The 19558-nt window shown below is 39.0% G+C and overlaps 2 protein-coding genes across 5 annotated transcripts; both read right to left on the bottom strand.

Moving 5' to 3' along the window:
- Positions 1 to 203: 203 nt before the first annotated feature.
- On the bottom strand, positions 204 to 12561 carry sephs1 (selenophosphate synthetase 1). Of its 4 annotated transcripts, none has more exons than XM_065957382.1 (10): positions 12448 to 12561; positions 9613 to 9735; positions 9382 to 9478; positions 7878 to 7996; positions 7185 to 7292; positions 5903 to 6057; positions 5688 to 5778; positions 5480 to 5579; positions 3023 to 3235; positions 204 to 1470 (listed from the first exon to the last, which is right to left on the bottom strand). In XM_065957382.1, the coding sequence occupies exons 2-10, from the start codon at positions 9706 to 9708 to the stop codon at positions 1256 to 1258; spliced, it is 1194 nt and encodes a 397-aa protein (XP_065813454.1). In that variant the 5' UTR covers positions 9709 to 9735; positions 12448 to 12561; the 3' UTR covers positions 204 to 1255. The 4 variants fall into 4 exon arrangements, with proteins under 4 accessions (XP_065813454.1, XP_020513427.1, XP_065813455.1 ...); XM_020657771.3 differs by having other exon boundaries at positions 7878 to 7981; positions 12448 to 12559; XM_065957383.1 differs by lacking the exon at positions 12448 to 12561 and adding an exon at positions 9948 to 11022.
- Positions 12562 to 13600: 1039 nt separating this feature from the next.
- bend7 (BEN domain containing 7) lies at positions 13601 to 19270 on the bottom strand. Its single transcript, XM_065956676.1, has 10 exons — positions 18358 to 19270; positions 17749 to 17820; positions 17319 to 17675; positions 16818 to 16934; positions 16376 to 16734; positions 15936 to 16043; positions 15221 to 15338; positions 15029 to 15142; positions 14763 to 14804; positions 13601 to 14375 (listed from the first exon to the last, which is right to left on the bottom strand). Exons 1-10 carry the CDS (start codon positions 18419 to 18421, stop codon positions 14317 to 14319), a joined length of 1410 nt encoding a protein of 469 aa, XP_065812748.1. The 5' UTR covers positions 18422 to 19270; the 3' UTR covers positions 13601 to 14316.
- Between the last annotated feature and the right edge of the window lie 288 nt (positions 19271 to 19558).

Raw genomic sequence — 19558 nt, 5'->3', positions numbered from 1 at the left:
TCCATTTAAGGCTGTTTTGTTTTTGAGTAAAAAATGATTAAAGTCATTATGCACCTATGACACAGCTCACGATCAGCAGCTTTAAAAAAAAAAAAGAAATCTAAACTATTACAAATAAGTTCATCATACTGGTTGATTTACTCGTAAATTTTCTGCATTTACACTTTTTAAGTAATTGTATGAACACAATCAGAAGAAGAATCTATTTTGTAAGAGAAGTTTATTTTAAGAGGTGTTGTGGAGGTCATTTATTGTTCCTGATATCCATTTGAACATTTACAGAGGCCCTGCTGATTCATCCAGGTTATGAGGACAAACAAAAAACAAATCTGGACATTGAACAGCTGGAAGTTGCATAACAATAAGTCAGGCAACTCTACTGAAGCATCTGCAACAAAAACACTGCAATCAATAATCACCATCTGACTCTAAATCTGATGACATGCTGGGAATAAAAGTATGACGTGATTTTTCTCCAGCAGAGGGGGTTTGCAGGTTTTTGCACCAGGGGGCAGCACATAGCCTTTTTTTTTTTAATGATTCAATGTGCAGTTAATATTGGAAGTTAAAATATTGTTGTATTCTCGAATGCAGCACCCGTATAGAGGGCGAACAAAAAAAAACATCTTCTAATTGAATATTTATTAGTTCAGGAGGGGGCAATACAAAAAGTCAAAGTAATAAAAAAACAAACCATTCTGGTCACACTCAAGTTTCTTTCAAGGCATCAGTTACATCAATGAACTAAAACTAAAGCTTTTTTAACTGTACAAAGTGAATGGACAAACATAAACATGGTCACATGGGCCGCTTGCTGGATGAGACCCAGAGAGGCAACAAACAACAAACTTCCTAAGATTCAAATTGAATCAACCGTATTAACATCTGTATCAACAGCACTCTCTACTCAGAAGCTGCCCGGCATTCACACATATCAAACAAAAACAGAATAAAACGGACACAAAAGGCAAATGGATTTTTTTTTTAAGTATGCTCTATTTTTTTTTTTTTCATGTGGTTACTGCAGGTAGAGTCCACTTGGTGATGTCATGCCCCTTTAGAGCCACTGTGTGGGGCTGCTTGTCATGTAGATACACGTCAACACAGTCTCTTCTGTGTAAGTACTACTTTATGTGTATATATTTCAACACTCTAGGATGTTTTTTTTTTTTTTGCAGTTTATGTATCTAAAAAAATCAGATCTTCTGGGTTCCGGTTTTTGGGTTCCGACGCAGCAAAAAGAAGAGGGGGAGGATTAAGAGGTTGCACCAGGAGTTGGGTTGACATTCTGCGTGGCTGCTTGCGGTGCCACCTCTATGATCCGGGGTTTGTCGATGATGCGAGCGGTGCGGTTTCCTTTCTCTACGATCCCGATGATCCACGCTTGGTGGCCCTCGCCGTATTTCGGGGATTTGATCTCGGCGCAGAAGCGTGCGGCCTGCTCCCGAGGCAGACAGATGAGCAGCCCTCCTGTAACAAAAAAGGATTTTTGGTCGGTCACAAAGGGCTCACATGAGATGTTGAATAATGTGTCGTGCTGCTGGTGAGTGATCAGTCTGTCACTGCAGATCGGGGCATCATCAAATGAGCACCAGCACAAATTAAACCCTGGGGGGGGGGGGGGGGGGGGGGGCATCATATCATTGTCGACTTTGGAACAACCTGCCTGAGGAGATAAGGCGGGCAGAGTCAGTGGCATCAATCACTCAAACTTCTTAAAACTCACTTTTACAGACTTGCTTTTATGTGATTTCTCCTTTAAAGATCTATCCCTTCCTTTTATTCATTTTATTGCTTTTAACCTTTTTATCTTTCTCTTCTTTAAATGTTTTAGCCTTTAAATGTATCCCTTCCTGTATTCATTTTACTGCTCTCAGTCTTTTTAAATTCCTCCTTTTATGGTTTAATTCTTCAGCTCTCTGTTGTTTTATTCATTTAACCAATGTCCTGTTTATCTCTTCTTTTAATCTTCATTCTGTGTTTACAGCCTGTGATGTGACGTCGTCCCATTATCCCTCAATTTTTATTTTGTTCTCTCCTGGTTCATTTTAATCTAATTTTCCTTCTTTGTACTGAACTGCCTCTTATTCCTGTTGTTGAATATTATTCCTGTTATTTGCATTTTTATAATTTTGCCCTCTCTGTTGATCTCTGTTCTGTTGTTGTGTTGCTGTATTTGCTCTGTCTGTCACAGCACTTTGTTTTTAAAGGTGCTCTATAAATAAAGCTATTATTATTATAATTATTCTAACATTCTTGATCCTAGTGTCTCTGAACCTTTTCAATAGTTAACACTAATCTTGTCCCTACATTATTGTGGTACTCTGTTCTTAGCTGGAACTGAAAAAAACTGCTAATTCAGATTGGGGAAAAACTTTGACCAAGGGAGACTCGATCATGGACGATGGAGCTTCACACACTGGAAAAGCTAAACTATCAAGTTCTACCATTTTTTATTTGTTTTGATCCCCTATAAATCATTTTTTTAGGATTACTCTACTTAAAGTCTTTATATGTGATGTTTCACACTTAAATATAATATAAATCAAGTATATCCTCTGAAAATAACTCTGTGAGTCATGACTGTCTACAATGGGTGTAACACCCGAGTCCCACTGTCTGTGATGTTTTCAGAGTTTTCAGAGTCCTATCTTCACTTTGTTTACATCGCCTGGACGGCCGGCTGACTCCTCCCCTCGTGTATAAAAGTTGTTTAATTGAGGGACTAGAGAAAAGAAGAATAACATACTGTACTCACTGCTTAACTGTGTTTCTAGATCACGCTCATTTCAGGTAAATTTACATGCAGTGTGAAGATACCAGCATAATAAAGATCGCTAGCATTAGCATGCTAACACAACAATGCAGCGCCAGTTGTTTTGGTTTCATGCTGGTGCTCAAGGGCGACATCTGCTGGATCAGAAAATCGCATATAAAGCCTTTAAGTGCCATATTCTAAATACACTTCACACAAAACGGCTCTAGAATTCTAGAAGTCTTGTGTATTCACACACAAACACACCTGATGTTTCCGGGCAGGTGCCATGCATGAGTCCAAACATGTTTCCACAGGCCTTAGACACAGCGGCCATCTTGGCGAGCACCGGGAGGTTGTGGATTACGAATGACACTTCACTGCGTTGTTGCCGTGCCAGCGTCTGTGCGTGCCCGAGGATGCCGAACCCCGTGATGTCTGTCGCTGCGTGAGCGTTGAAGGTGTGCATGAGACCAGCCGCTGTAAAGGACGCCACAGAGAGAAGGAGATGGATTTAAAGAAGGGATCGAAATGACTAACTGGTTTGAATGGGTGCACTGTAAAAAAAAGTCTGAGGAAATACGGTAACAAACCGTCGAATGGTAACAGGAAAAGACCGTAAAATCTAAAAAGGTTTATCACCATAGTAAAAACATTGAATTACCGTCAATCAAGAAACGGTACAGAAATGTCATTTTTACAGTCATAATATGTTGAAAAGAAACATTTTTACTGTAAAAATGACATGAAAATGAAAGAAAATTGTCAATTTAATGAGAAAATTCCATAAAGTCATAAACATGTAATAATCCTATAATTTACGGTTTAACTCAGTCGTTTTTTTCATAAGTAACACTCTGGCAATATCATATTTTCTGTCAGATGATCATATAATAAGTCCATATGTGCAGGACTTGGTTATTATTCAATTTATGAACAAATGTTGATTCATAAAATACTTATAACACATTTTTCAGTCAAACACTGTGTGCCAGCTTGAAAGCGGCCAATAACCATTATGATAGTGGGAAATATTATTTCAGATTTTAACATTTTAATGTAACAGAAAAAAACATTCATTAAGTTCTGAATCATAAAACAAAAACAGTATACACTGAGTTTTGTTAATACAAGGCTTAATAATGCATTATAGTACGAATAGTACGAATAGTACCGTAAAATCCGGAATATACCGTATTTTCCGCACTATAAGGCGCACCGGATTATAAGGCGCACCTTCAATGAATGGCCTATTTTAGAACTGTTTTCATATATAGGGCGCACCGGATTATAAGGCGCATAGAATAGAACGTGTTTACAACTGAACAAGGCTGGGAGATATTGTGAATATATAAATATAAATACGTATAAAACGTAACGTATAAAACTACAAAAACAAAAGTACATAAGATGATTTCCCCAAATAATAAATTATTTCTTTGACGTTTCTCTTAACTCTCAAAACGTAGTTTTATACGTAGTGCATTCACAATAACTCAACGTTGTTCAAACGTTAATGTGCATATTCACAATATCTCCCAGTCTTGTTCAGTTGTAAACACGTAAAAGAAACACAGTCTGATACCGCTAATTCAAACGTTAGTGCAGGGGTGCCCAAACAGTCGATCGCGATCGACAGGTAGATCGCTGACTGATTCTCAGTCGATTGCGAGATGTTTTGTCAATATAAAATACAATTGTAAAATAGAAAAGTGATTTCAATTTCATCTCATTGCACTGTTTCCCACACGATACCTGTGTTGGGAGCCCAAGTATACTTCCGACCTGTGTGTATTTAATTTTTCATTTATTCATGAAATTGCTGCGTGCATGAGAGAGCGAGCGAGGGAGCGAGTGGGGGAGAGAGAGAGCGCGCGCAAGAGAGAGTGCAGGCATGCGCAATGACGTGCAGGTAAAACCGGGGGGGGGAAATGTTTTACCAAAAAGTCATATATAGAAACTATGCTACGAGTATTAAGCGCGCGCGCACGCACACACAAGTTATTTTTTACAGAACTCTCCTTTATTATTTTCTGTTTGTTGTGTGAGTATTAAATGCGTTTGTAGGCTGTTGGTAAAGGCTATGGCTCACTATGTGGACTGGTAGATCTCAGCAGACTGGTAACTTTAAAAGTAGATCTTGGTTCAAAAAAGGTTGGGCACTCCTGCGTTAGTGCGTAACTCAACATTGTTCAGTTACGTATAACACGTAAAGCTCACTTTTTCAGTTCATTCCCCGTCCACGAATCCCTCGAATTCTTCTTCTTCAGTGTCCGAATTGAACAGTTGGGCGAGTACGGCATCCAACATGCGCCGTGTACAACCAGTATGGATCAACCAATTAACCAATTGATTCATATATAAGGCACTCCGGATTATAAGGCGCACTGTCGTCTTTTGAGAAAATTAAAGGCTTTTAAGTGTGCCTTATAGTGCGGAAAATACGGTATGTCGCATGCAGTGGGTGATTGTGGCAGCTGCACTTATACTAACAGCGCCTCGTGTGTCTGCATGTTAAACTGGTATATTGGTTGCACTGGTTTATACGACGCAGAACACCGGACTGAGCGAGTGAGGGTGCAGTTCAGTCTGGCTGCTGCAGAGGCTGCTGCCGTTTACACAAATTAAAAAAAAGTCTCCATTCAACAGTTTGATGCCTGACAGCAGATGCACAACTGAAGTTAAAGTAAATCAATTATTAGGACATATAAAGAGTGCTTCTACCTGTCCTATTGAGTCGAGCCATGTTCATCATGGCCTCGTGGTACGCCAGCTCGACGTCTTCCTGAGTCACCACCAGTTTGATCTTGTTCCACTTCTCAGGCTGAGAGATCAAAAAAAAAAAAAAGTATACAGGACGATGTGCATTAGTGTGTGTAAATCAAAACATTTCCTGGCAAAAAATGAATCATGTGTGAGTAGAGAAACTTACAATATCGAGCCACTGGTGTACTGCAACGGCCACTTGTGTTCCAAGAGGCTTTGTCAACACCAACACGTCTCCTGGCACTGCGTTGTCCGGCCTGAGGGGAAACAAGTCAAAATCAGCATTTCAACATGTGACAGCGATGACACATTCTTGAAGGAGAAATCGAGGAGCACAAACATAACAAGTCAGCAAATACAAAGTAGAAAATCTGAACACACATGATGAATTCGTTGGGCTGGCAGACTGTCGTTGCAACACCTCCCATCACCACCCAGGGGTTGAGCACCGTTTGTCCTCCTGTTACAGACGTGCCTGCCTCCTCCGATGCGTCTTTGAATCCCTGGATGACCAGCGGCATGACTTTATCTCTCTCCTGTAAAGACCCAGAGAAACAACATAATGAGGATATCATTCTCAACACTTTGTACCTTCATTAATACAGAATAATATGCTTTTATGCTTCAGGTGCTCCTTTGTCCCCACAGCCATCAGACTGTACAACGGCAGTGCCAGACCACTTTATGAATATTAATATTATTTACGATTGATATATGCTGTATATTACATTATTATTATATTGTATTGCATTCCCACTCCCTACTACTTTCAAATCACTTATTAAAACTCACCTCTTTAAACAAGCTTTTAATGTATGATTGTAATGTATTTTCTGTTGTTTACCTTTATTGTTGTTATCGTTATGATTTGTGTGAAATGTTGCAATGTCTGTTAGTCTGTCCTTACTGTGCTGTTCTTTCTGTTTTTTAACTTTTGTAAAATGTCTTTGAGTTTTTGAAAAGCGCTTATAAATAAAATGTATTATTATTATTATTATTATTTTATATTCTACATAATACACTGTATACAACAGAATACTGTATCTTATTGCACTATAATAAATTTTATTTTGTATAGCTGCACTGTTATTCTTCAGATCGTCATATCATACTACTCTTTTACTGCTGTTTCCATAACTCTAAACTTTTTGATCACACAATTCACTTTACATCATCACTGGTCACTTTAACTCACCATCCACTACACATATTGCTCAACTATTTATATTCTTCTGTATCTACATCTTACTGTTGTTTCTATCTGTATTTATCTTATCTATCCTGTGAATTTTGTATTTACTTCTTTCTCTGTCTTGCTGCTGCAAAGCCTGAATCTGGGGATTCATTTTGCTCCTGTTATTTCCATTTCCATCTATATTAAAAAGGAAATAATCTTTAGAAAAGGTAAAGGGGTAATAATGGATTTGAAGTTTCTAAAAATGTAAATTCTGGTTGGCCTTTTTTGTTTTGGATTTTAAAAATAAAAAAATAAAAGAATTGAAAAAAGACCAAGTACTTTGAGTTTTCTGTTGTATCTTTCATCACAAGAAGAAGAACACTGATTTACACGAGTCTCTGGAGATCAATAAAGTATTATCCTATCTTTAAATGTTTGATTCAGATTATGATGAAGATCTGAACGTGAACATGACATGCCGCTCACCTTCTCTGACATTTTGTTGCTGACTCCGAGAAGCATCAGCATGTTGTCACACTCTGTCACTCCCATCGCATACAGGTCACTTAGAACGTTGGCACAAGCGATTCTTCCCTACAGCAGGAAAATACAGACTCAATCAATCAGACTCAAAGAGAAATATAAACTAAGAACTTTCATCTGTCCAACTCTCACTTTAAAGGCTTTATATGTGATTTTTTGATCCAGCAGATGTCGCCCTTGAGCACCAGCATGAAACCAAAACAACTCGCAATGCATTGTTGTGTTAGCATGCTAATGCTAGCGATCTTTATCATGCTGGTATCTTCACACTGCATGTAAATTTACCTGAAATGAGCGTGATCTAGAAACACAGTTAAGCAGTGAGTACAGTATGTTATTCTTCTTTTCTCTAGTCCCTCAATTAAACAACTTTTATACACGAGGGGAGGAGTCAGCCGGCCGTCCTGGCGATGTAAACAAAGTGAAGATAGGACTCTGAAAACTCTGAAAACATCACAGACAGTGGGACTCGGGTGTTACACCCATTGTAGACAGTCATGACTCACAGAGTTATTTTCAGAGGAGATACTTGATTTCTACATTTAAGTGTGAAACATCACATATAAAGACTTTAATGTAGAATCAATCAGATCCCTTTGAGACAAAAGTAATATTCATAAAAGAGGAGGATCGTACCATCATGTAGGGGTCGTCTACGATGGGGTAGATGTAGTCTGTTGTTTGGACCAGAGAAAGGCCTCCATGTCTGAGGGGGATCACACATGTGTCCATGCCTATGCCTTCAGAAACAAGAGCTTTACATGTCAAATTATAAAAAACCCTGTACGTTGTGATATGTCACTGTGCATAAAGTATCTTAAAAGAGACATCAGACATCATTCGGTTGGGCGGATTTTGGATTAAACAGACGAAGAAATTATCAAATGACACCTTTTTTCTGTGTTTACTCTGAACAGCCCATTTCGAGACTGATGCTCAGATTTGACTTTGTGGCAATTCGTTTTGCTCTCGGCCTTCACAATGGAAGAAAACATGAGTGATTTCACTGTTCAGTATTGCATTAACTATATAAAGTACAACACATGAACATATATCAAAGAGTACATATAGGCTATAACTCACGGTTTCAACATCTACCTGCTGTTCTTCAATTTTTTACACATTTGCAACATGTCCCTCCTGAATCAGAAATAAAGCCAGTAGCAATGTTTTTTTTCCCTCCACACAATTGGCTCTATTTGTTCCGATGGTAGCAGATAGCTAGCTTAGCTTCTTCTCACTGCATATAGAACGGTGAGAACGCACGGCTACAATACCAAGGCCTCTATCAAGAAGGTCAAATTGACACATGCTGAGTGAGAAAGCATTCATTCTTTGCATACAATTTCTTTTTTAATATTAATTGCTATAATTTCAGACTCTTGCAGCCTGATTTCTTGTTTCCCTGATCAAAGTGTCCTCCCTCAGAAATGTTAGGTTTGGGGATTATCGATCAATAGCACTACATCATCTGGATGTAGGTGGAACGAGTCCCTGTGCACCTTTAAGAAAAAGCTAAAGACCCAGCTCTTTATGAATACCTACTAACTTAATGATGATGGTCTCCATATTATTGATGATGATGATGGTAATGACGATGGTTTTTGTTTGATAACGATAACTTATAAGATGGTTTCTATACTGATTAGAGCTCTCAAGAACTGCCCTCAATGTTGTGCTTTGCCTCTGGTCACTTCCTGTCAGCACCTGTGTGTCCAATCAGACTCAAAGCTGATCGTTTGCTCTTACTCACATTGTTCCCTTTTTTCTAGATCCTTGCTTGTGTTGTTCTTACTCTCTGATGTACGTTGCTTTGGATAAAAGTCTCTGCTAAGTGAATTGTAGAATCATTGCTGAGGGAGGGGCGGACATTTCAAATAAATCTCATTTGAAGAAACTATGTTTTCAGTGCCACCCAAAAAGAAAAACTGGTTTCAACAGTAACGTAGACTTCCCATCCTCCCTTAAGGAGTCCACATGAAGACATTCTTTTATAATAACTTGTTTCTCTTATCTAAGATCATCTTATCTACCATAACATTGGACGTCGTAGTGACTGTTTATTGTTGAAGCTGAAGCATTTCCCAAACAGGTTTCAAAGCAATATGTTCTTACAGTGCTACATGAATATCATAATTACCTAATCGAGGCATAACTGCCCCCAGAAACTGTTCATCCTCCTGGTAGTGGTTCTCCTGCAGGGTTTCTAGCAGTTTCTGTAACACCTCTTGAGGTACCTGTGACAAGAAAACAACGACAGCTTTATTTTCACGTCATATTTCTTAACCGAATGAAAATGAATTGATCAAATTAGCCATACAAAGACAATAATGCATTCAAGGTCAAATGTAAATAAAAAAGAAGAGCCAACCTTGCAGCCTGTGCCCTTGAGCTCTGCAAAGCGTGTGAGCCTGAAGTTCTTGTCCAGCTCGTAGCTTTCAGGGTTAAAGGACTCCCTCACCGACATGACTGAAGAAAGTCTGGACCCTCACCACTAAGAAACACATGAACAGCACAGGAACATCATATTAGTGATCAGAGACACTGTTTGGATGTGACAATGTTTAAAGCACAGCCTTTAAAGGATAAAAACAAATTCAGTCATCAAACTCCAGTTTGCGTAAAGAAGTAATTTTGCATAATAGAGTTAATTTCTTACAAGCTAATGTAGAACAGAATAGAATCAGCTTTATTGGCTTTGCTTACACACACATGGAATTTGTCTTCAGTAAAGCCTTTTTGACATCTGCACTCCAGATAATATCTAGATAAGTACAGGAGGAGTTCTCCGGAGATTCTCCCGACCTAGCCGTTCACATATGCTCCTCACAGCGGGGGACTATCCCTGTCAGAGGGGGGTCGGGGGATTTCCTGAGGTAAGATGTGATGTAAATAAACAACGCAGAAGTAGCGGCCGAAGCAACAGAGTCCACTACACGACGTTATAATGAGAATATTTGTCTTTATATCAAAGCTATGTGTAATCCAATGGAATGACAACATCCACAGAAGAGAGAACAACAAACTGACCAACAGAAAACAGAATGCAGACGTTTAATTAGAGCACGGAGATCGTAGAGGTCGCGTGCAGACACTTTAAACAGTCACTGTATATAAACGTCATTCTCTTTCTATTGGCTCCAGTTGAAATCTCCGGAGTATATGCTGCTGCGTTCAGACATCAGCTCATCATCCACTTTCTGTGGATAAATACTCGAGGTCTGGAGGAGAAACTCTAAAGGGTAAAGTCTGCGTGAAAAATGCGTCTGTTTGTGTTCACACATACCCTAAAGAACCTCCAGGTAGACTAATCTACAGAGTTTTTCAGGAGATTTCTGTACGTGTGAAAAGGGTTAAACTGTGCTCTCCATGTCCAAAGTTAAACATTAAACATAATAAAAGCAAAAAAAAAAACACTAATATATACAAGGTTAATGTGGTTAGAAAATGAGCTCAAACGTGTGTAAAAGCCTCAGCAACAGTCAGTGTAGCTCATAATGTGTTTTATAGTCTGTGTCAGACAACTGGAGGGTTTTAACCAACAATTATTTTTGAGTCATCAAATATGATGTTTAAAAAAAGAAAATGTAGAAAATTTGAAAAAGCAGGTTCCCTTTCATTGTTTCTTTTCTGCACAAAACAGTACGATTTAAATTAAATTACTCAGTCATGAATAAATAATATAACCCCAGAAATGCAGAAAAATCCTCGCAAGCTTCTTTAAATAACCTAAAAGTCTACTGACAGATTGTTCATCTTCGTCATCGTGTTTCCTGAAGACAGAGCTGATTAAGTTTGACTCACCAAAACGTTTAACACCAGAGGTTACTTTAACAAATGTGATCATGACTAACACCTCTCTCTACAATTTAGAGTTCAACTATTTTGTTCTATTTTTGGTCAAATGTTACAGAAAACAATCATCAAGATACACGAGAGGCATACCAGTCTATGGGCTTACTATAATAATCATAATAATAATAATAAAGTTGATTTATAAAGCACTTATCAAAACCAACGTCACAGAAAAAATGAAAAATCCCAACAGTCAAAATACACAACAATAAAATCCTATTAAAAAAGAATAAATAATAAAACAACAGTGCAGCGATCATCCATTACTGCATTAAATATAAATCAAACAATAGATCTAAGTGTTTATTTGTCTCCAGGCACACTAAATGTTAATGTCAGTTAAGTAAAACAATCTTGAGATCTTTGCAGAGGTGATTTAAATTTAAAAAACAGCACCTCACACACACACACACACACACACACACACACACACACACACACACACACACACACACACACACACACACACACACACACACACACACACACACACACACACACACACACACACACACACACACACACACACACACACACACACACAGTTAAGCAGAGCTCCTATTTTCACTTTCAGCAAGTCAAAGTAAAAATGAAAGTGAAACCAAAGTGTAAAAAAAAGAAAAGGAGAGGGGACCAGGTAGGTAAGTCAATCCAGTAAAATGCTTTTTTGCAAAAAATTATTAATTTACTGAAGGGGGGGGGGGCAGGTAGCACCCAGTGGGGGAGTGTTCAAGAACCAAAACGCTGCCAAGTTCATTGAACCTTGTGTTTAAAGTGCAGATCACGGGTAACCTCGTCTGTTTGATTAAACACACACAACATATTCAACAACTTTAAAGACATGTGCACTCATAATGACAATATCTTCTGCATTATTGTTTGCATGTAACTCCAGTATGTGTTTCCGTGCTGCCTCTGATCCATTCATGACATGAAGCTGCTGATCCACAGAGCCGTGGGTCTGCTCGGCTCCTCCACCAGCTCTCACAAACACACACGCATCCTCCTCTTCACATCGGGATGCACAGCAGTAAACACAGCAGTAAACACAGCAGTAAACACATTGCGCCAGCTGGCTGCACATGCGAGTTAAAAAGTTGCAGCAAGAGCGCCGAATAAAAATGTCGGCGGCGGAAAAAATTAACCCTTTCCTGCCCTCCGCCATGCGATGGTGTGCAACATGAGCGTTCACACCAACAGAACAGCAACAAATATACGACTAGTGCAAAGCTCGTCTTCATGTGGTGCATTACAAGTGTTTACAATCGCCCTAAATGCTATTTTAGGGCCAAAGCGGAGTTATATTCTTACAACATTTCCCCTTTAATTGCTCTGACCAGTTTATCCTTACCAGCTTCACGTTAGCGGTGGATCCCTACAGAAGAGCGGGGGAAGGCCCCACAATGCATCGGGGCTAGAAGCGGGCGTCCTCAGAGAATGCCTGCAGGAAACTAATGGCTGGTTGTCTGCTAAATCAAGACTTCACGGGGAAAACACCAGCGCTGTCTCGGTATATTAAATGTGTTAAGGTAGTAATAGGTCTACATTGAATGTTTGTGTTTTTAAAGTGGTTAAAGATTTGCAATACAGAGAGGAAATCCGCAGGATCTCAAAGGGTCCTCAGCGTGCACGGTGGCGGCTTTGACATCCCCTTTAATGAGCTGAGAAGTCTGGCAACAAAATCTCTACAATGGAGTGTACCTTTAATTTACTGTTTTCCCTCCAATTGCAGCAGAACAACACAACAGTGTTTAAGGTGCCTCATAAAACCAGTTTGGAGTTAATAATTAACACCTTTGAAAGCATGCTGGGATGGGAATATGTTTATTCTACAACAAATGTTTTTTTTGTTTTATTGATCCCAAACTGGGAAGTTGTGTCCTTACAGCAGCAGGTTGTCCAAACACACAATATGAGCAAAAAAACACAATATTAGCAAATTTAAACACAATATAATATGCATAAAAATCCCCAAAATAAATCAACAAATTAAAATAAAATAGCTGCTAAAAAGGATGAGCTGTAACGTCCACTGACTCCAGACGAAGAAAGATTTAAAACCCATTTTGCTTCCCAAAAAAAAAACCAAAAAAAAAAAAACCACTTTTTACAAAGTAAATAAGCACTAAAAATATCAAAACTAAGAATGGGAATATATACAACCAGGATTTAACTAAGCATTACTCATCTTAAATATGGAAGATTAAATGTAAATGTGCAGAAACAGAGTTGTAAATGGACAGTATTGACATGGGGAGCTGTGCAATCAGTGATACTATAAGTTGAAGTGCAGGAGTGTAGACATGTTATCAGCAGAGACTGTTCAATATAACGCCGAGTAGACAAATGAAGTGAACATGAGTGCAGGGATCATTTGTAAATAAATTGAACATGTGCAGAACAGATGACAGTATGGAGAGACAGATATGATGTTAATAATCAAATCCTCAAGAATCCTTCAGTGAGTTATCTCGATGAATGGTCATCTCATTTTACTCTGCAACATAAAAAAAACACACAAAACCAAAATAGTCAAGAAGTCATGATTAATGTTGGAAACCATGTTTAATCCTTTATTCACAGTGAGTGTGTATTTCCATCACAATGACGATGATAACAATAGCCTAGCAATAATAAATTATATCTGCCTGTTGTGGAAAAAATGTAGCCTAAAGTTTCATTCATAATTGCCATCAATCAATTTAAATAAAACAAATGAATAAATAACACAACTCCAATGTTTGGTTTAGATGTAGTGTTTGTAACAGAGGTGGATGCTTGACAGCACATTGAAGTCTGAAGGCCTACCAGTCACTTAAAGGCACATTCACGATGGATAACTCTGCAAAAGTTTGCCTATTTTTTGTAAGATAAATAAATACTTCAGAGTTACAGTAGGCTATTTCTCTCCATGTAGACTCTTGTGAATCATCCTAGAAATGGCACATGAGAAATAGACGTGTCAAAGCTTTAACATATATGTAAACAATAAGTCACTTCAAAGCATGAAAATAACCTGACATTGTCAAACTGAAGTAAAAATCCGAGACCCCTCATCAAGATTCTTCACTTAGTCATTTGTTTTTTTCCCCCTTTACATCAGTTGCACGAAGCACAAGTCAAGCTGCAAAATAAATATTCTAAATTTGCTAAATGCATCAGGTTGGATAAATAATAGAGACAATAGATCTGCTTTAAGGCCATTGTGGCAGCCCTGTAATCATCCAGTCATGTTCACTACTGTCACCTCCACACTTGCAGGCCTGTTGTAGTTGCATCCTATGAAGAAGGGAACAAGAACATGTTCATTTTTAAGATTGCACTTCAATGAATTTGTGCATGAAAATGCAGCTATGTTAACACATGTTGGTGTTTCATAGCCTTATTCCTTGAAAGAAAAACAATAGGAGGCAGGAAGAGAGCTGCTTTTGAGATGCCGAAAATGAAATAGAGAGGTCACAGAGGGGACGGTGCACGGTGTGAAGGTAATTAGCTGACATTTTGGGTAAGCTGCCTGAGAATGTCAAATTTTACAGTGCAAGCATGACAAAGACATAAGCCAATGAGTGAGCCAGCAACACCGGCAGCTTGTGGAAGTGAAGTGGTGAAAGGTAAAAGACAATAATGGGGACGATTGGGTGCAGATATTTAGGGAATGGCTCTTACTTGTGGAAGGTCTAGTTAAGACTTCTTCTGCTTCTACACCTTCTGTGAAACCAAAAGTAGAACAATGTAAACCGGACACATTCAGATAAGGACAACTCTTTGACTGCTAAACTTTGTGTTTTATTTTTACCATTCAATGATACAAATAAATGAATACGCTCAAATCCCTTTTGCATATTAAAACAGGATTAAGGACCAAAAACAAACATGCTGGATAAGTTATAAGAATACAATAAACTACTAAAGAGAAAACTTTCAGTCAGTACCTCTTTTCAGCCTCCTCCTGGCAAGTTTGATCTGATCCTGAAGGATCTGAACCCAGTCCCGAGGCCCGGGCATCTTCTCTATTCTATGTTCGGAGCAGTATTTCTCTGTAAACACTGGACACAGTATGAACTACATTAATGTCTTTCTTTTCTACAAATAAGACTCAAGACGTCTTTTGAATCCGTCCATACCTTTAATGGCGCCCACAATGTTCTGGTCCAAGCCCTTTCGGTTGTCATTGAGGCCTCTCTTCCTTTTACCGTTTGGCAAGGAATTAGCCAGAGTAGCATCATCGAAGAAGGCACAAACCTATGACATATAGCAGCTCTAAATTAAACCATTTCTGGGCTTTTAGCTCATTCTTAAAGGCTTTATATGTGATTTTTTGATCCAGCAGATGTCGCCCTTGAGCACCAGCATGAAACCAAAACAACTGGCGCTGCATTGTTGTGTTAGCATGCTAATGCTAGTGATCTTTATTATGCTGGTATCTTCACACTGCATGTAAATTTACCTGAAATGAGCGTGATCTAGAAACACAGTTAAGCAGTGAGTACAGTATGTTATTCTTCTTTTCTCTAGTCCCTCAATTAACCAACTTTTATACACGAGGGGAGGAGTCAGCCGGCCGTCCTGGCGATGTAAACAAAGTGAAGATAGGACTCTGAAAACTCTGAAAACATCACAGACAGTGGGACTCGGGTGTTACACCCATTGTAGACAGTCATGACTCACAGAGTTATTTTCAGAGGATATACTTGATTTATATATTTAAGTGTGAAAAATCACATATAAAGACTTTAAAGTTGATAATAAGATGTTTTTTAATTTAATAAAATGGGATCAGCCAGCAATACCACATGACTGGAAAATTAACCAAAAACAAAAAGGGTGAATGATTCCCACCAGTTTGCGGAACAGCAGGCTGCCAGAGCGTGTGTAGTTCACAAGGATGGAGTCCAGCTGAGCCTTTGATATATACACATCATAATCCTTAGCAAGACGTACCTCAGACTGAAAGAGAAACACAGAGAGTGACAACTGAGACATATTATACTACAATGATGTGTGAAAACATAAGAAAAGAAATGTAGTTTGAGAAGAAGAAGAGACAATACTCTACTGTTCTAACAGTCTTTGTCTTGAATGTAAGAAGCCTTTGATTGTTTTTGCAGATGTACTTATAAAATCACTCGAGGAGGATTGCACAAAAAAACAATGGCTCAGTCTTTCCCAGGATTACGGTTTCTTTCTTTGTTCTTTCTTTTCTTTTTTCTTTATTCATCTGGGAATATTACAGTAACAATGCAAAGTAGAAAACATCCAGATGCTAACATGCAGATTACCTCTAACAACTGAGGCTCCTTCGTTAGGTTCAGTCGAGCATTGTGTGCGTTGTCCACGGTTACCGGATTATTCTGACACGGCAGCACAGAAACCTCAGAGCAAACCGGGTGACTGTTGGCTGTGGATGAGTTCTGCTCTTTCTCACATCCCTCCTCCTCTCTAGCATCTACAGGTACAGCCATATAGGTGGAAGCCTCCAGAGGGGCAGGAGGAGTAGCTCTTCTCGCACTAGGCACAGTGAGGGGGGCCACTTTGTAGATTGGTCTCCTCTTGCGGGGCCTGCAGCGAGGAGTGGGGCCCTGACCAATACGAGGAGGTTGGCATGGAGATGCTGCTTGTTCCTGTCTTTCCAAGGACACTAAAATAAAATAAAAAAATAACACATTATATATTTCTCATTCTCACTTTTTTCACAGTCTGAAAGCGTTATAACTAACTGACCTTTTTGATTCTGCATCAGCTTCCTCATGGCACATAGTTCCTGCAAAATAGCCTGCAAGGTGCCCTTACAGTTACACATGCAGCACGGGGTGTCTGGCTCTGCAGGGGGGAGTACATCTGCATGGAAAGCCAATCATGTGTTGGTTATTAGTTACTGACTCAAAACATGCAACTATGCCTTCTTGCTTTATTCTCTGAGAAGGAAATACAAAAGTGAGATTTCTGGATTAGTATGCACAGCATGTTTGTTGTAGTTAACCGTTCACCAACAAGTCTGATCAAGGTTTCTGTCTGTCAAAAAGAATGCTTTTCATTGGCACAGAATAGTAGCAAAGTGCTCGCTCATGGTGGATAAATGTAAGCTCTCTTTTAATAATACTAAAAAGGGTATTGACTGGAGCAGCTCTACATTAAAAAAGCCATGAGATAACTTAAGACCAGATCTTTCTCCCTGTAGAGAAATGTTGCATTTCTTGGTTTTCACTTTTTTTTATAGCCTACCATTAGCTTCATTCCTTTTATTCAGATCCTTGGAGGTGTTGTTGAGGTTCCTCGTCGTTTTTGAGCGGGTGCTGTACTGGCCGCAGCCTGGACCATTTTGGATGGAGGTGGATATGGATGAAGATGAAGATGAAGGCCCTGGCTCCCCTGCAGAGCTCCAGCTGCTGCTCTGTTGCTCCTCTGATAAAGCTGCAGGCTGGTGTACCCAGGTCAGAGGTCTGTCTTGGGGCTCCGCTGCCAAGTCGTCCTGCTCTGCTCCCACACGCTGATAAAACCTGCCAGTCTTATCACTAAGAAGCCTCATCATTCCTGTGATTTGCTTCTTGATCTCCATGCCTTCGTCTCCAACCAAAACTACTGAGAGAGAAGTGTGTGAGTATAGAATAAGTCAAATTCACATCACTGCATTAATAATAACAGTGACACATACCTTCAGGCAAAGCAGCATCCATGGTCGTTCTATTTGCAACTTTTGAGTTGGAATTCATCATATATGAAGACTCTGAAAGACGAGTGGTTGCTTTTAATGTTACAGAAATAACATGAAACTGAATTAACAATAAGTCCTGCGACACATAGTTGCAGAATGATATTGCATTATTCTGCATTGTAATGAAGAAGCTCATGCAAGACTGTGATGTCAGCCAAAGTAGACTCCCCCCAACCCCCCACCCCCATGCAAAAACTACCACCTGTAGGTGGTATGAAGAAGTGTAGTCAAGAGAGGTGGCCTAGTGCGAAATCTTCTGCAAAAAGTGAAAAATTCAGCTGCAGCAATTGACTTCATATTTTGGGATTTTTTTTTTTTTTTTAATTCTTGCATCTACAGTATACAAGATGTCTATTGTCTTTTACATGTCAGACTTACGCCATTTACACAGCTGATGGTGAAGACAGAGGCACACATACTGTGGGCATTGTCGTAGCCGTCGCTTTTGTTTACAGCCTCTGCTGGCACACAGCGCCAGACAAACAGCAGACACAGACGCGCGTCTTGCATGGGCTCACATTCATTCATTCAGCAGCATCAGCAGCCTACCTTCATCCGTGACCAGTTTAAAGCTCTGTGACTTCCTTCTCCTCTTTCTTTCTCCAAACTCCATCTTCGGGATGTAGCCCCTATTCTTGAGTAAGTCGTGCGGTGGAAAAAAAAAATCGCTCCTCAGAAAAGACGAGATCAATGAGATAGACTCAGCGGAATGACTGTCCGTCTGCCTTATTAATCACTTCAATTTTATCCTCATGCTGCGCTACACCTTCTGTCATCGGCTTGTTTTCATTATATTAAGCTTAAATAAACCTCATAGTTGCTATTGTATGACCCCCACACCCCGTCCCTGTCAAGATGCGGCTTCTCCTCTCTCGCCATGTAAATAAATTAATGACTTTATTATTAAAAATTCGTCACATATCCCTTTGCGCCACCTGATGGTATGTTCTCATCTAAAAGGTCGAGTCAGAAATGTGCCACTAGTGTCCAGACAAAGGACTGGCCTCAGAGAACAAACACAAATTAGATCTTAGTTACAATACAAACAGAAACTTTCGCTCTTAAATGTTACGAGTTGCTCTTTAAAAAAAAAAAAAAAAAAACACTCCAATGACCACCTTTTATTTGTGAGAAGAGTTTCTCAACACGACTTAACTCTGAGTTGTTTGTTACTTTTGTAAATGTCAAATTAATTTAAAATTAGCAGGATAATACCTTTCATGGCAGGCATGACACAAATTCCATTTAAGCAAACTGAAAGCCCCAATATTTACATATACATGAAGACCATCAGCTGACTGTCTGCAGCATAATAATATGACATCAGACAGCTTTATGTGAAAAGGTAGGTATGGTTATCTGGATGTCACTGAATACAGACATGCTGATAATCCTGATTTTTCTTTTGGACAAAAATATATTTTCAAGTTCGTTCTTGTCCTTGTGCAAAAATGAAACCACAATTTTGATGAACACCTCGTTTAATAAATCTACCCCCTTGAAAAATATTTTAGATCATTTTCACGCTGACAAGGAGATTTTTGAATATTGTTACCTTATAATAATGGTAATAATAATAACAATAAAGTTTATCTATGAAGGTATTATCAAAACCAACTTTGCAGAGTGCTTCACAAAGTGTTTTACCTATAGGCTGAGAGAAAGGAGATAGGCATATAAAGATAAAGATAAACTTTATTGATCCCCATGTGAGACATCTTTTTGCTACAACAGCTCAAGTAAGAGGAAT

Source organism: Labrus bergylta, chromosome 7 (genome assembly GCF_963930695.1).
Source record: "Labrus bergylta chromosome 7, fLabBer1.1, whole genome shotgun sequence".
In the NCBI taxonomy this organism is placed as follows: Eukaryota; Metazoa; Chordata; class Actinopteri; order Labriformes; family Labridae; genus Labrus; species Labrus bergylta.
The sequence above is the reverse complement of the archived record's forward strand: the minus strand, read 5'-3'. Positions and strand labels throughout refer to the sequence as shown.

Coding starts and splice junctions, on each gene's coding strand:
- sephs1 (XM_065957382.1), bottom strand. CDS start 9,708: ATGTCGGTGAGGGAGTCCTTTAACCCTGAAAGCTACGAGCTGGACAAG. Junction 6,058..7,184: donor GCAACAAAATGTCAGAGAAG/GTGAGCGGCATG, acceptor GGGTCTTTACAG/GAGAGAGATAAAGTCATGCC. Junction 3,236..5,479: donor GGCTCGACTCAATAGGACAG/GTAGAAGCACTC, acceptor CGTCCTTTACAG/CGGCTGGTCTCATGCACACC.
- bend7 (XM_065956676.1), bottom strand. CDS start 18,421: ATGGAGTTTGGAGAAAGAAAGAGGAGAAGGAAGTCACAGAGCTTTAAA. Junction 16,935..17,318: donor TAAAAGGAATGAAGCTAATG/GTAGGCTATAAA, acceptor CTTTCCATGCAG/ATGTACTCCCCCCTGCAGAG. Junction 16,044..16,375: donor AGGAGCCTCAGTTGTTAGAG/GTAATCTGCATG, acceptor TTTCTCTTTCAG/TCTGAGGTACGTCTTGCTAA.